General features: G+C 47.8%; 1 protein-coding gene across 2 annotated transcripts in view; it reads right to left on the reverse strand.

Moving 5' to 3' along the window:
• Positions 1-16907, reverse strand: part of Kif5a (kinesin family member 5A) — a 37283-nt gene that overhangs the window by 12927 nt on the left and 7449 nt on the right. For both annotated transcript variants that reach the window (XM_036169578.1, XM_036169579.1), the window contains exons 2-13: positions 6782-6869; positions 6615-6688; positions 6121-6225; positions 5660-5708; positions 4921-4976; positions 4647-4734; positions 4219-4343; positions 3866-3970; positions 3592-3740; positions 3325-3473; positions 2297-2472; positions 300-368 (exon numbers count right to left, since the gene is read on the reverse strand). In XM_036169578.1, the coding sequence (XP_036025471.1) occupies positions 300-368; positions 2297-2472; positions 3325-3473; positions 3592-3740; positions 3866-3970; positions 4219-4343; positions 4647-4734; positions 4921-4976; positions 5660-5708; positions 6121-6225; positions 6615-6688; positions 6782-6869 (1233 nt within the window). The remainder of the gene's footprint in view (positions 1-299; positions 369-2296; positions 2473-3324; positions 3474-3591; positions 3741-3865; positions 3971-4218; positions 4344-4646; positions 4735-4920; positions 4977-5659; positions 5709-6120; positions 6226-6614; positions 6689-6781; positions 6870-16907) is intronic.

Consider the following 16907-nt stretch of genomic DNA (forward strand, 5'->3'; position numbering starts at 1 on the left):
AATGCCCATTTTTCCATGCACTTTTTTTTTTCTTGAATAAAGTTTCATATATCCAAGTCTTTGTAGCCAAGAATGTAACCTTGAACTTCAATCCTGATTATAGGTGGGCACCAGATTACACGTATGTGCTACTACATCTGGTTTACGCTGTGCTGAGGATCAACCCCAGGGCTTCGGGCATGCTATGCCCACACTCTGCCAACCTCCTCAGCCCCTCCCCCCTGGGTTAAAGAAGCCTGCTTTGATTGGCAGGGATGAAGACGAGCAAGCATCATCTGTGGTCTCCCTAGGGCTGTTACCTCCTCCTGGTCCAGCATCTGCTGCTTCAACTTCTCGATGAGCTGGCTCTGCTGGTTGATCTCATCGTCCTGTCAGAGGCAAGAGCTGGTGGTGAGGGGCTACTTCTCCCGTTTTAGAGTGCCGAGACCAGAAGAAGAAGCAAGATCCCCCAAAAATCAGAGTGCTGCTGTGAGTTGGAAAGCTCACTTATCAAAAGGGAGCCTGGTCCCCGGCTTCTTTCTGGGACTGCAGCATGTCACTTTTAAATTCCTTTGGGACCACTGTGACAGTACACAGCAAAAGTCTGGACATCCATATCCTGTAGCCTAGAACTCTCATATTAGCACTCCAGTCTAGCCAAATCATTTAAAAGAAAAAAATCAAATTAAAAATTGGGGGTACTTTTTGAGATAGGGTCTCACATGCCTAAGGCTGGTCTTGAACTCTGCATGTCTATATAGCTGCAAATGGCCTTGAACTCTGATCCCCCTGTCTCAACCTAACAAGTGTTAGGATTATAGGTATGTGCCACCTTGACCAGGATCTCTGTGCAAGTGTGTGTTGAGACAGGGTCTTACCATGTAGCCCAGGCTGGCCTAGAACTATGTATCCCAGGTTGGCCTCAAATTCCCAATTGCCCTACCTCTGCCTTGTAGGTGCTGGTATTATAGGGCAGGAATATCAATCTCTCTCTCTCTCCACATATGCACGTATGTCTATATGTCTATATGTGTGTATAGTGTTTACTTTTTAAATAATTATTTTTATTTTATTATTATATGTATATGTATATGGATGTTTTGCCTGCCTATATGTCTGTGTACCACATGTATGCCTAGTGCCTGGAGAGCCAGAAGAGGACATCAGATCTCCTAAAACATGAGTTACAGATGGTTGTGGGTGCTGGGAATGGAACCCAGGTCCTCTGGAAGAGCAGCTGGTGGTCTCAACCACTGAGCCATCTCTCCAGCCTCAAAAACAAATGTTTATTCATAACAACCAAATACATTTTGATAAATGGATTCACATCTGGTTCAAAAGCATCTGTTTAAAAGAAACTTTTTTGGTTTTCCAGACAGTTTCCAGGCCTCAAACTTCCTACCTGGCTCAGAATGATCTTGATGTTCTGATATGGCTGTCTCCACCTGAGTGCTGGGATTACAGGCATGTGCCACCATGTCTGGCATTACATGGTGCTGGGGATTGAACCTGGGGCTTTGTGCATGCCAGGCAGGCACTCTACCAACTGAGTTATATGCCCTTAGCCCTAAACAGACCTTTTTATGAAGAACTGTTAAAACTAGTGTAATGTAATGCGGACGGGAAAAAACTAGAGTTGATCAGGGTGGCCACACTTGTAATCCCAACTGAGGAGGCTGAGCCAGGAGTTTGGGGCTCAGCTAAATATGAGACTATCTGTAAGAAAGAAAAATAAGGAGGCTGGAGAGATGGCCCAGCAGTTAAGAGCACTGGCTGTTCTTACAGAGGACCCGGGTTCAATTCCCAGCACCCACATGGCAGCTCACACCTGTCTATAACTCCAGTTCCAGGGAATCTGACACCCTCACACAGACATACATGTAGGCAAAATACCAATGCACATAAAATAAAAATCAATCAATCACAAAATTTTTTTAAAAAGGAAAAATAAGATGCAAACTACCTCTCCTGTATACCTGTCGCACAATGCGAAAAGAACAGAAAAACGTTAACAGTGTCATATTTAGTGATAGTTGACCAGTCTCTTCCATTTTCTTCTGCTTTTAAAACTCATTTCCCTCAGCATAATGGCAGCACAAAGCAACTTCTTCTTAAAAAAGTTACAGTGTGCATGTGTTTGTGTGGGGTGTGCACACGGTGCTCACGTGCAGGCCAGAAGACAACCTGTGGGAGTGGTTCTCTCCTTCCACCACGTGAGTCCCTGGAGATGCGATTCAGGTCACCGGGCTTGGCTCAGGCACCTGTTCCTGCTGCTGAGCCATCTTGCCAGCCACATGCCCTGCCCAACTGCCTTCACCTTGTCATCAAGCTGTTTGTAAAGGCGTCGGATCTCTTCCTCATACTTCTGCCTCTCCTCAGGTGCGATGCGGACCACGATGGATGAGTTGTCATTCACGGGGGTCTCCTCACAGAGCTCAGCTCCCAGAGCCGAGTCCTCCCCAGCCAGGCGCTCCGTCTCAGGTACGTTCTCTCCTGACAGAGCGACAGGAGGAGAGGAAAGACAGTGTGTTGGTTGATCTTACCAAGTTGACAGTATTCAGCATCACCCATGAGACAAAGCTCTGGAGGTCTAAGAGGGGGTTTCCAGACTGAGTTTGTTCAAGCGGGCAGATCCACCTTAAATGTGGACCACACCGGGCAGATCCACCTTAAATGTGGACCACACTGGGCAGATCCACCTTAAATGTGGACCACACTGGGCAGATCCACCTTAAATGTGGACCACACTGGGCAGATCCACCTTAAATGTGGACCACACTGGGCAGATCCACCTTAAATGTGGACCACATTGGGCAGATCCACCTTAAATGTGGACCACACTGGGCAGATCCACCTTAAATGTGGGCTGCATCATTTCACTCCCCATTGCTCTGTTTCCTGACTGAGGTGGAATGTGAGCAGCTACCTCAGGCTCCTGCCACCAACACCATCATGCCCCTGCACCCCCAGACTGTGAGCCACAGTAGATACTTTCGTTCTTAAGTGGCTTTAGCTGAGGTGTCACGTCACAGCACTCAGAAAAGTGGCTGCAGGTGGAGAAGAGGGAGCTGCATGCTTAAGTCCACCCCCCCCCCCCCCCCCCCCCCCCCCCCCCCCCCCCCCCCAGACTCCTCAGAGCCAGGGTCTCCGGGACCTCAGCTCCTCCACCTTTGGAGGACCTCGGTAGGTAATCGGCTTATTCACCACGGCTCCTCTGCCCTTCGTCCAGAAACACAGCCTGGCTTCCTAGAGATTGTTGCTGGCCTTCAACACTCCCAGACAGGGCTCTCCCTAAGCCACACCTCTTACTCCCATGGTGGGGTGGGGTGGGGATCCCTCTCTAACCATTGCGCCACCGGCTCAGCTCGGCCTCCAGCTTCGCAATGGTCTCCTTCTGGGTCTTGGTTTTCTCCTTCTCCTTCTCATATTTCTTCTTCCATTGCTCAGCAGTCAGCTCCAGATTCACGGAGGCGGTGTTCTTAATAGTCTTCGCCCTGAGTGAAGCCAGGAGACAGATGAGATTCACGTTGGTCTCTGGTGATGGGGTGGGGGTAGCAAGGGATGGGGCAGGGGCAGGGCCCCTGGGCTCCCTCCGGGGACCCTGACGCTGACCGCTGCCCAAACATCAAGGTGGACTTGGTCTCGGCGTCGTTGTAGCTGGATGGCGAGCAGCAGATGAACATGGTGGTCCTGCAGTTTCCTCCCAGAGAGTCCTGGAGAATCCGCGTCATCTTGCTGTCGCGGTACGGCACGTAGCTTTTCTAGAACAGGAGGCAGGCCACGAGTGAGAAAAACCACTTCAACGGGGCAACAAAGGGCAGTGATTCTCACTAGGGATTGGGTAGTCATGGACTGGGGCATGATGAGAGACCCAGGGACCACTCACCGTGCCCTCAGCCAGGGCGGAGATCACGTTCCCCAGGGCCGACAGCGACTTGTTGATATTCTTTGCCTCATCCAGCACAGCTCCCTCCGCTCCAGTCTTGCTGACCTGTCAGAGTTACAGAACAGGCTGTCACCTCACCTGGCTTTTTGAGACAGGGTTTCTCTACACAGCCCAGGCTGGCCTCGAACTCACAGAGACCCGCCTGCCTCTGCCTCCCGAGTGCTGGGATTAAAGGCGTGCGCCACCACCACCGCCCGGTCTCAGATTTAATTTTTAAAAAGGCCAACCTTCCACCACCCCCCCCCAGGATTCCTTTCCAACCCCCCACCCCCCCCCCCCCAGGGATCCCCAACCTTCTCGCTCCCGGCCAGGTCCACCAGGTACAGCTTCCCGCTGAGCTTTTGCTCAGTCTCGATGTTCTCCTGCTTGATGTTGATGAGGAAGATGCTGTGGCTCCGAGAGCTGTGTTCGTTCATATCTGGGGGAGCAGGGGAACACGGGGCCTCTACCTACAACCCCTGCAGAGCTGCAGCCTGAGCCACGGTGCCCACTGGCGGCCTCCCCGAGCCACGGTGCCCACTGGCGGCCTCCCCGAGCCACGGCGGCGCCCACCGAGCCAGAAAGGGCTTCCCGACCACCCCTCCTCCTCTGTCATCTCCTAGGCAGTGGGTAACACAGGCAGGAGACCCCTCCTCCCCGGCTTGCTCGCCCCCAGGGAGCACAGAAGGAAAGCAAGAAGACCTCCAGACCCCAAGAGCTGTTGGTCCCCCGCCCCACTCACTGGTGACGGCTACGTGACGGTTCGACTTCCCTTCGTCGATCACGTCCAGAATCTCCTCTGGGCTGGACACGAAGCGTTCCGTACAGCCCTGGAGGAGGCAAATAGCAGGGACCACACGTTTTGATCTTCAGGATAAGCGGCCCACATACCACCCCAGGGACCTGTCAGGAGGCTCTTCAAGTCCCTCTTGGCACATCGGCTCACCCGCCGTCTGGGTCGCCGACCCCTCCTCCTCCCTCACTCGGGCTCTTGCCAGGACCCACACGGCTCTTACCTTGACAAACGGCACCCGGTTTTTGTCCTCATGTACAGACAGGTTTGTCTTGGTCACTGAATCGAGACAGAGCAGGGTGAGAGAAGCCAGTACCCACCGTACCCACGCACCCCTGGGTACCCTGCAGGAAGACTGGGGGTGGGGGCAAAGGCCCCCGTTCACAGGGAGGTGCCATTTGCCCCTCCTCACAGGGCTCCAGCTTTTATGGCTCCATAATGTGGAACCACCTTTAAGATCGTCTTCTGACTCTCCCAGGCTTTGGGGAATTTTTTTTTCTTTTTTTGTTTTTTGTTTGTTTCTGTAGTCTAGGGGATTGAACGCAGAATCTCACTCGTGCTAGGAAAGCCCTTTATTCTTTATTCCCACCCTCTATTCCCACCCCCGCCCTCCTCCCGTCTCTGATTTTGCCCTATTGACTAGGGTTTGGACATCAGGCCTCTTTCTCCATAGGCAGGTTCCACCACTCACCTCCACCCCGCCCCTTTTTATCTTTTTCCTTTTGAGACACAACCTCGCTAAGTTGCCCAGGGTGGCCTCAAAATTCACAATCCTCCTGCCTCAGCCTCCCTAGCTAGATTTATAGGCAAGCACCACCATCCCTGAGGAGTAGAGCTAGAGGACTCTGGTGTGAAGAGGAGACATGTCCTGGATGCCCATCTGCCACCAAACGCTGGATAAAGGTGGTTTCTCTTTCCCCAGCCTCCTCACATACCTTTACCCCCCAAGCCCGAGCACTCACCGTCCAAAAGGTCTCGGATCTTATCCAGGTAAATCTCAAAGTAAGAAACCTGGTCGGGAAGAAAGGGGACGAGGTGAGATGTTCTGTTGTTGTTATTTTAATTTTATTTTTATGGGTATGAGTGTTTCGTCTGTTGATCATGCGCATGCAATGGTGCAAGAAGAGCCCATCAGATCCCCTGGAACTGGAGTAAGAGATGGTTGTGAGCTACCATGTATGTGCTGGGAATCGAACCCAGGCCCCTTGGAAGAACAACCAGTGTGGTTAACCTCTGAGCCATTTCTCCAGCCCCAAGAGGGTGATCTCAAATCTAACACAGACTCAAGGTGGGTGGTGGCTGGGAAAATGCAGGAGAGGACATCTTGGTGACAAGTTGAGGCAACCAGAGGGCATAGTAAAGCTTTGGCGGGTTCGTTCTAGGCTTTTCCATCTAGGTCCCCCAGAAGTCCTGTGCTGATCACCTTAATGTGGAATTCAAGGTTCTCATCCATGGAGTAGATGTGGTTGAAGATGTCTCGAGCAATCCGAGGAATGATTCCCATCAGCTGAGGGTCGTGCAGCTTTCCCTGAGGAGTGAAGGCAGAGTAAGGCTCACGGTGAGACAGCTCGGAGGCAGGCAGGGGACACAGGCAAGGAGCGACAGAGAGAGCACCCTCAGATAGGAGATGGTCACCGCCATGTCTGCCTTCAAAGGGAAACTGATAACTGAGCAGCCTTTGGGTTTCCATTGATGACGCTTTTCTGGATCAAAGGAGGACAGCTGGGGTCACGAGAGGGAGGGAACGTGGGCAGGCTAAAGGGATTCCTCGAAACCTCCCCTACCACATTGCTCCTCATCCTCCAGACCCATCTGCCTCCGACTCAACCCACCCTCGATTCCTGGATCGTGCCCAATAGAGATCCTTTAGTCTGTGAACCGTCCTAGCATCCCTCAACCCCCAGTCAGAACCCTCACCTCCATGGTATGTGTTTTCCCTGAGGATGTCTGTCCATATGCAAAAATTGTGCCATTGTAGCCAGCAAGGACGTCTGGAAGAGAAGGCACAGAAAGAGATTTGGTAGGGGGCTGGGGGTGGGGGATGGTGAGCATGGGAAAATATATCCAGGAGATGAGTCTCTTACCTTTGACGATCTGCATGGCACATGCATGATAAACTTGCTCCTGAGTCGTGTTCGGGGGGAACACACGGTCAAAGACATATGGCTTTCCCTGGAGGGGGAAATAAGACACTTGAGACATCAACATAGAGTGTGAGATGGAAGAGGTACACCGAAGACCTCTCCACCAGCCTGCAAAAGGCATCCTACTCTGTAGACCGGAAAACACCCGGGGTGTCTGAGAGATGAGAGAGCCTGGTGGGAGAAGCAGTTTACATCTGACAGCGGAAGGCGTGCTGTGTGCGAGAGTGTCACTAAGGAGTGTTGCACAGTGAGGTTGTGTAAGGGGGGGGTCCTCGCTCTGGATGCGAAGTTCTAGCATTCCACCAACCCCAAACACCTTCCTGGGAAGCCAGACAGAAAAAGACGAATGGAAAATGGAAAGTGAGGAATTATTCATTATCAGTGAAAAGAACCAGAGTTTAAAAATATCTCCCTCTACAGAGCAGTCTGGTGGAGAACTTCTTCAAGACTTGCTAAGAAAGGGGCTGGAGGGATGGCTCAGCAGCCAAGAGTGTATATATATATATACTGCTCTTGCAGAGGACCTGAGTTCGGTACAGCAGCTTACAAGAGACCTAACTCCAGTTCCAAGGGATCCGGTGGTCTCCTCTGGCCTCTCCCAACCCCAGACACACATGCAGTACACTTACATACATGCAAGCAAAACACTCATATGTAGATTAAAAAAAAAAAAAAAAAAAAAAAACCGCACTTATTTTAAAGATGTATAAAGTAACTTGTGAGCCTCTAGATCCACCCGTGGCAGAGTTTGGGAGATGAGCTTTAACAAATGAAAGAAAGCCCCGCCACCTCGACCCAAAGGGAGGCAAGGTGGTGGGAGTCAGGCCGAGAGCCGGCACGGTTCTGCAGTTCAGCGCTGTGGACAGGGCATGACTCTCTAGGAAGGAGGACATCAGTGTAGACAGTGGTTACTTTGGAAAGAGAAACAGGGAGAGAGGATACTTTTTATTGTTTGCTCTTTGTCATCAATGGTCTTATTTATTTGCTGTTTTGGCTTTTTGATGTATATTTTGAGACAGGGTCTTATTATGACACCCTGGTTGGCCTGTAGCTCATTATGTAGACCGGGCTGGCCTTGAATTCACAGAGATCTGCCTGCCCCTGCCTCCCGAGTGCTGGGATTACAAAGCATAGCCTTGATTATATTCTTAAAAAAAAAAAAAAGATTAGTTGTAGCCCGGCATGGTGGCACACACCTGTAATATCTGCCCTTGGGAGGGGGGAGGCAGGAGGACTTCTGTGTTCTACAGTGTAAATTCCAGGACAGCTAGGGTTACACAGAGAAACCTTGTCTCAAAAAAATAAAATACACTAATAGATTTATTTTTTAAGTGTGTGTGTGTGTGTGTGTGTGTGTGCAGGTGCACAAAGGATCCAGAAGGGGGCATCAGGCCCCCTGGAGCTGAGTTAAGGGGCTTTCAAGCTGTCAGACATAGGTCAGGTCCTTGGCAAGGTATTCTAAACCTCTGAGCCATCTCTCCAGCTCTGTATTCTTCAATGTAAAAGCATTTTTAATGTAAAATGTTTTCATGTCTCATAACTACATACTAACCCTATAACACACCTTGATTGCAGAACATAGAGACATCAACCTCAAGCTAACCCGGAAACTTCCTCCCTGCTAGCTGGCTTTTGTGATAGAAGGCTCCATGTGGGCTTCCGGAGAAAAGACATCAGTGATCTTACCCAGTTCTTGAACCTTTATGTCACAATTCTGATCTGCCAGGCAACATGTGCCCACTGGTGCCTTAGGGCACAACTGTCACTGGTACACAACTACTTTCTGCCTGGATTTGGAGCCTACTCCACAGGATGGATTTCACACCTGAAACTGAAATCCTCCTAGTCAGAAGCTCATCGCTAACCCAGCACTCGGGAGGCAGAAGCAGGTGGATCTCTGTGAATTCAAGGCCAGCCTGGCCTACAGAGTGAGTCCCAGGACAGCCAGGGTTACTTGATAAAACCTCAGGGCAGTGGTTCTCAACCTGTGGGTCGAGACTCCTTGGGTGTGTGTGTGTGTGTGTATCACATATCAGTTATTCTGCATATAAGATATTTATATTATAATTCATAACAGGAGCAAAATTACAGTTATGAAGTAGCAATTTATGGTTGAGGGTCAGCACAACATGAGGAACTGTATTAAAGGGTCGCAGCATTAGGAAGGCTGAGACACTAGGGTGAAACCAGCTATCGTTATTTTGCTCAATGGACATGTTTTCAACTGCGCCCTAAATGTTTATATCTGTACCTATAGACCTGGGCTGCTCCCAGCCCTGACCACAGTTTTCCTTTTGCAGTGGGCATCGGTTAATGCAGAGGTGTATAATAAGTCAAAGTTCTAAGAAAAGGTGACTGAATGCTCATCCCTAAATGGGACATATTTATCAACCCCTGCCCCACCATACACATCCCAGCCTAAAAAGGGACATGTTTATCACACACACACACACACACACACACACACACACACACACACACACACACGTCTTAGGGAACCTCAAGGAAGAGGGAACAGAAGGTATATGGGCTGGAGGGCAGGAAGGAGTGCTGTGAAATACTGTGTTCTGGACATGACATGTCTCACTCATGAACTCACACGGCTCTAGTTACCACCACAAGACCCACAGAAGCTCCAGCCAGCCATTCCAGAGTAGATGGGGGAGGCAATCCAGGCCCCAGCCCTTACTGAGGAGCTGCTGGGGAGGGAGAATCAGTCTCTTTTAAGGGTCTGCCCACTGGCAGGTTTTTCCCAAGCTCCACTGGACCAGGACTAGTTGAAATAACCACCACCACCAACAAAAAGATGTTGTGAGGGAGATGGGGGGCAGATGGGGGAGTTGGAGGAGGGAGGTGGAGGATAGATATTATATTAAACTGTGTACATGTATGACATTTGACATTCTCAAGAAATAAAAATGATAAAATAACTTTCAAAGGTGACATAATATGTATTTTTTCCTTATATTTCTTTGCACAAAGAAACATTTATTTCATTTTTTGTTTTTGTTTTTGTTTTTCGAGACAGGGTTTCTCTGTGTAGCTTTGCGCCTTTCCTGGAACTCACTCTGTAGCCCAGGCTGGCCTTTATTTCATTTTTTTAAAAGATATTAAAAACTACAGGCTGGATATGGCAGTGCATACCTCAATCCCAGCAGAAGTAGAAGGATCACTGGAAGTGTGAGGGCTACATACTAAGATCATGTCATATATATATAATCTTTGGGGCTAGAGAGATGGTGCAGGGTAGCACTCACTACTGGGTTCAATTCCCAGCAAGCACCCACATGGTAGCTGGCACCAGGCATGCACAGGGGCACACAGACATACATGCAAGCAAAACACCCACACACATTAATAATAAAATTAATTTTTAAATTAAAGTTGGAAATGTGGGGTGGTAGAATGCTTGCCTACCAAGTTCAAAGCCCTGGGTTCGATCCCCAGCACTGCATAACTAAGTGAACTATCTCAAGTCTGTGACCCCTGCATGGGGGGGAGTGGAGGGGGTGGATGCTGGAGGGTCAGAACCTCAAGGTCATCCTCATTGTAAAGCCTTCAAGGCCAAGGACTCTGGACTAAAAAAAAGGTGTTTTTTGTTGTTGTTGTTTAACTAATCTGGGCTTTGGTTAAAACCAGCTAGAAATATTTATTTGGTCTCTTGGTAATCAATACATCCAGAGCCCAAAGACCAGGGGTGAGGAGAGGAGCATGTGCTGGACATCTGCAGAGCAGGACAAAGCCCTGGGCTTGATCCAGTCACCAAAACATTAAGATAAAGCCAGGAAACAGGATTCACACAGGAAAGGAGTCTTCGAGGAAGGAACTCCTTAATGGGGTGTGATGAACCGGTTTTAGCAAGTCATTCTATTCCATTAAGTACTTAAATATTTATACTCTATACCAAGATTCCGGTGCTGGGAATGCAGTTTGCAAAACACTTATTGGCGTGATTAAAAATGGATATAAAAAAATCAAAAAACAAAAAACATTCACTTCAGTGGTTTGTATTAAAAAAAAAAAAACAGAAGAAAGTCGAACATCGGGCAATGGCAAGTTGTACTGTGGCTCAGAGAGTGTGTTCCGAATGCACGAGGTACAGACAGTAAGGAAAACAGGGCGTGGCAGGGAGGGGAGAGGAAAAAGGGGTACTGGGTAAGATGGCTTGGCAGGTGAAGCTAACTGCCACCCCTGACCTAAGTTTGATCCCCAGGACTCACCTGGTGGAAGGAGAGAACTGGCTCCCACAGCTGTCCTCTGACACGTGTGCCTTGGCATGCTAACACCGGTACACACACGAACAAATGCATATCATTTTATCAAAGAAGAGGAGGAGGGCCGGGCGGTGGTGGCGCACGCCTTTAGTCCCAGCACTTGGGAGGCAGAGGCAGGAGGATTTCTGTGAGTTCGAGGTCAGCCTGGGCTACAGAGAGAGTTCCACGATAGCCAGGGATACATAGTAAGACCCTGTCTATAAAAACTAACAAAAGGGAGGGTAGTTTCTATATATTGACACGTCTAAGACTGCTTCAATGAAAATGTCTATCATGGGGCTGGGGACACAGCTCAGTGGGCCCTGAGTTCAGTCCCAAGCAACACACACACACACACACACACACACACACACACACACACACTCTATTGAGATTACATTTTTAAAGAAGATCTATGACAGATGAGCTCATAGGTGAGCTGTGTGCCAGGGGCTGTGGATGGAATGTGTCACTCAGAGGACCTGCTTCTTGAGCTGCAAATGTACAGTCTCATGCTCTTCTTGCCCATGGCCATGAAGTCCACGTGAGCCCTGAAAATAGCAGGCTTCCTGACAATGCTTGTGGCCATGGTGGGTATGGTGTGCACGGGATGTGTGGGAGACACAATGAAGAAGACCCATCAAGCCACAGGCCTTTATAATCCCAACCCCCATGACTGCTGAGTGTGAGTTTGGTCTGCCATCTTTATTGGCCAGACAGCATCTGCAGTGGTCCCTAGGAGGGAGCGGCTCTCTGCTCCATTCCTGACAATGAAATCAAATCTGTGCACGATACACCCGGCCCCTACCCCCAAGCTGAATTCTACCAAGAAGTGTGTGTGAGCTGGGGCACCGCTTATGGGTAAGGTGTGGGACAAAGGCCTCCTGGTTATTCCATGAACACCATGTAATTCTCTGGGGGTGGGGAGAGACAAGATAAGAAAGATAAAATGTGGAGAGGGTGTGCCTTTTGTGCAGTAGCAAAAACTAAGTCTTGGGGGTGGGGATTTAGCTCAGTGGTAGAGTGCTTGCCTAGCAAGCGCAAGGCCCTGGGTTCGATACTCAGCTCAAAAAAAAAAAAAAAGGCCAGGCAGTGGTGGCTCACGCCTTTAATCCCAGCACTTGGGAGGCAGAGCCAGGCAGATACCTGTGAGTTCGAGTCCAGCCTGGGCTACCAAGTGAGTTCCAGGAAAGGCGCAAAGCTACACAGAGAAACCCTGTCTAGGAAAAACAAAACAAAAACAAAAACAAAAAAACCTAAGTCTTGTAGGGGTCAGGAGTATAGGGATAGAACAGATATATGGATGCCAGCATGATGAATCCCAGCGCTGAGGAGGAGGAGGCAGGAGGATGCCCATTCAAGGCTAACATCAGCTACACAGTAAGTTTAAGGTCAACCTAGGCTATATGAGACCCTGTCTCTAAAGGAGGAGGAGATAAAAGAGCCAGAAATGGAACAATTACTGATTAACTACAGGTTAAATTAAAAACATGAAAGTATAGATGAGGCCAGGCAGTGGTGGCACACACCTTTAATCTCAGCACTCAGGAGGCAGAACCAGGCCGATCTCTGTGAGTTCGAGGCCAGCCTGGACTACAGAGTGAGTTCCAGGACAGGCACCAAAGCTACACAGGGAAACCCTGTCTCAAACAACAACAACAAAGTATAGATGATATTTTGGGGTATTTGTACACTGTGTGAAGATATATTGCTGTGATTGGTTTAATAAAGAGCTGAAAGGCCAATAGGTAGGCAGGAGGTATAGGTGGAACATCTGGGCAGAGAGAGGAAGTAGGAGGAGATAATTAGGGTGTAGAAGAGACACCAACAAGACACGGAGAGTCAGACGTATGGAATCAAAAAAAGGTAAAAAGCCACCGGGTAAAACATAGATGAATAGAAGTGGGTTAATTTAAGTTATAAGAGCTGGTTAGGAGCAAGCGTAAGCTATAGGCCAATCAGTAAGTCTCTGTGTGTGTGTGTGTGTGTGTGTTTTTTTTTTTTTTTTTTTTTTTTTGTTGTTGTTGTTTTTGTGAGCTGGCAGCCCAAAGAAAAATTCATCTACAAGATGTTGTTACAGAAGAATATGCAGTGATGAGAAAGTAAGCACAAAAATACCTCTAAACAAACAAACAACAAGTGTGTGTGTGTGTGTGTGTGTGTGTGTGTGTGTGTGTAAGTAAAAATACCATTGCAAAATAAACACTATATAAGAATGGTTCTATTTCTGTCAATATACGTGGGTATAAACACAGGATATGCAGTATGTGGAGAACATGCTAACAGTAGTTATCCTCGGTGAGTACGGGTTTTTATTTCATTTGATTGATTGAGGGGCAGAGGACTTCACACTGTAGTCCAGACTAGCCAGCACTCATGGCAAGCCTCCGTCTCCATCTCCAGAAGGCTGGGACTGCAGCTACCATGCATCACTGATTTTAAGGTTTGGTGTTTGTTGTTGCTGTTTATGTTTTTTGACTTAAAACTTCTACAGTTGTACAGGGTGGTGATGGCGGCGGTGCACACCTTTAGTCTCCGAGATTGGGAGGCAGAGGCAGGTGGGTCTCTGTGAATTCAAGGCCAGCTTGGTCTACAGAGTGAGATCCAGGACAGCCAGGGTCACATAGTGAGACCCTATCTAAACAATAGCAACAACTACAACAAAAAGGTTCTTCCAAAATAAAAAGACCTCTTTTTTTCCCCCAAGACAGGGTTTAAAAGACAAAGAAAAACAGAAAATCCAATGTTCCTGTTGTTTTTATTTTTTGAGTCAGTCTCTATGTAGTCCTGACTGGTTTGGAATTAATTCACTCTGTAGACCAGGCTGGTCCGAACTCAGAGATTCTCCTGCCTCTGCTTCCATAGTGCTGAGGTTAAAGGTATAAAATACCGCACCCAGCCCAGAATTCTGAAGTTTTTAAATAGATTAATATCCTTGTTTTCCAACATGGGAGAGGTTTCAGTGCCCAGGAGAGAGCCCCCCGCCCCAGACTGTCCCCAGACAACAAATTACACAGTTGCTTACATGTTGAATGAAATGAATTTTATGTGCTGATATGGAAAGATCGCCAAGGCTCAAAGGTAATTTTTTAAAAAGCATAAAATAGTATGTATGTATAGTATGCTAGCATATATATGAAAAATGTATGATGTGTTGGATAGTTTTATGTCAACTTGATACAGTCATCTAAGAGGAGGGAACCTCAGTTGAGAAAATGCCTCCATAAGATCAGGCTGTAGGCAAGCCTGTAGGACATTTTCTTAATTAGTGATTGTTAGGGGAGGAAGGGCCCGGCCCATGGTGGGTGGTGCTGTCCCTGGCCTGGTGGCCCTGGGTTCTAAAAGAAAGCAGGCTGAGCAAGCCATGAGGAACAAGCCAGTAAGCAGCCCCTCCATGGCCTCTGCATCAGCTCCTGCCTCCAGGATCCTGCCCTGACTGAGTTCCTGCCCTGACTTCCTTCGGTGATGAACAGCAATGGGGAAGTGTAAACCAGATAAACCCTTACCTCCCCAATGGGCTTTTGGTCATCATGGTGTTTCGTCACAGCAACAGTAACTCTAATTAAGATAGTAGGCATGTACATGTGTGCTTTGTTGTAAATGTATATAATGTATGCTTGTACATATGTACTTGATTCTAAGTGAATACAATGTATGCATGTATGCATGTACTTGGTTGTAAGCATATATAGTTTTTGGAACTGTCCACAGAAACTGGCAGTGGTGTTTTTCTGAAAGAAGTCTACAGACAAGAAGTACAAAGGAAGATTACTTTTCATTGAAAATTTTCTATTATTTGAAGTTTGTTACATGTTCCTGTAAGACTTATGGAAAGTTTAAATTAACACAAGATGGGCCGTGTGTGGCGGCACCTGTTTTTAATCCCAGCACTCAGGAGGCAGAGGCAGACAGATCTCTGTGAGTTCGAGGCCAGCCTGGTCTAAAGAGTGAGATCCAGGACAGCCAAGCCTGTTACACAGAGAAACCCTGTCTGGGGGGAGGGGATTATAAGATGAGCAAAGCTTGGTGATACATGCCTGTAACCCCAGTACTCAGGAGACTGAGGCAGGAGGCTTGTCATGAGTTCAAGACCAGCCTAAGCTACATATCAAGGTTGTCTGGAAAATAAGAAATAAAAATGAAGGCAATTGTAAAACGATACAAAGTTATGTTAAAATATCTAACAGGCTGTGAGTATAGCTCAGTGTGGTATTGTGTTCCCCCGAAATATTGTATGTTCCCCGATATAAATTTATCTGGGGTCAGAGAACAGACAGCCACTAGAACAGAGCCAGAAATGGTGGCTAGAAAACGGGTCAGAGCAAGCCATAGCAGAAGCTGGGCGGTGGTGGCGCACGCCTTTAATCCCAGCACTTGGGAGGCAGAGCCGGGCGGATCTCTGTGTGTTCAAGGCCACTTTAGAAACAGCTAGGCATGGTGACCTACACCTTTAATCCCAGAAACCCATCCTTTAATCCTAGGGTGTGATGCAGAAAGTAGAAAGATATATAAGATGTGAAAACCAGGCACCGGAGTTAGTTAAGCATTTAGCTAGTTAAGCATTTAGTTAGTTAAGCATTTAGCTGGTTAAGCATTCAGGCTTTGGAGCAACACAGTTCAGCTGAGATTCATGTGGAGGAGGACTCAGAAGCTTCCAGCCTGAGGAAACAAGACCAGCTGAGGAACTGGCGAGGTGAGATAGCTGTGGCTTGTTCTGTGTCTCTGATCTTCCAGCATTCACCCCAATAACTGGCCTCAGATTTGATTTTATTAATAAGAACCTTTAAGATTCATACTACAGCTCAGGGGCAGAATGCAAGATTAATGTGCAAGGGCCTGGACTCCATCTTTAGCACCTTCCAAAAATATGTAAATACATATAGTTTATGATACAATTTTATTAAACTTTATATATACACGTATGCCAAGAATAAATGGAATCTTGGGTTTAGTGGCCCATGCCTTTAATCCTAGCCCTTCAGGAGACTGCAGCAGAATTTCTGTGAGCCTGAAGTCAGCCTAGGCTACAGAGGGAGACCCCGTCTCAAAGGTGGGGGCGGGGAAGCAATAGGCTGGCTCACTGGGTGAAGATATGCACCACACCGCTAAGCATGAACATCTTTTTGATCCCTGGAACACACACAGGCGATGAGAACTGACTCCTGCAAGTGGTCCTCTGACCTCCTGGGTGCTGCGACATGCAAACACATGCCTACATATGCTTACACACAGAATAAAATTAAGACGTAATTTAAACGTTTTTAGAGAGCTAAAAAAAAAAAACCAAAAACCAACAAAAATAAAAAGCAAATGAACCAAAGAACAACAATAACAAAAAATAGAAGCAAACATCAAATAATTATTCTTTGTTTAAGAATGTTGATAAGATTGAATTTTTTTTGGGGGGGGGCACCTTCTATGTGCTCTCTTTTTAACTTTGCCAACAGTTACAATGTATTAAGTTTATAATTATATAGTTTCCAACGTTATTAAAAAAAAAATCTACCTTAACTTTTTAACTGTAACGCACATCCATGTCTCTCCCACCCAGTGGCCCGAAACAGAAACAAAGCATGTCTACCTCAGACAGATGAGGTTCCTCTCTTCTCCACCAATGATCTCTAGCTATGCTGCCTAGAGCCTGGCACCCAGCCAAAGTGGGTTAAACATAACCCTCCAGCCAGCCTGGCCCCTCCCCCCCCCCCCCCCCCCACCTCCCCACCCTGGGAACATGGGAACCAACACACTCAAATCTACACACACTCCATTCAAAACCTTCCCAGCGGTAAGATTGCAGAATGCTGGATGAAGAA

Source organism: Onychomys torridus, chromosome 20 (genome assembly GCF_903995425.1).
Source record: "Onychomys torridus chromosome 20, mOncTor1.1, whole genome shotgun sequence".
Taxonomy (NCBI): Eukaryota; Metazoa; Chordata; class Mammalia; order Rodentia; family Cricetidae; genus Onychomys; species Onychomys torridus.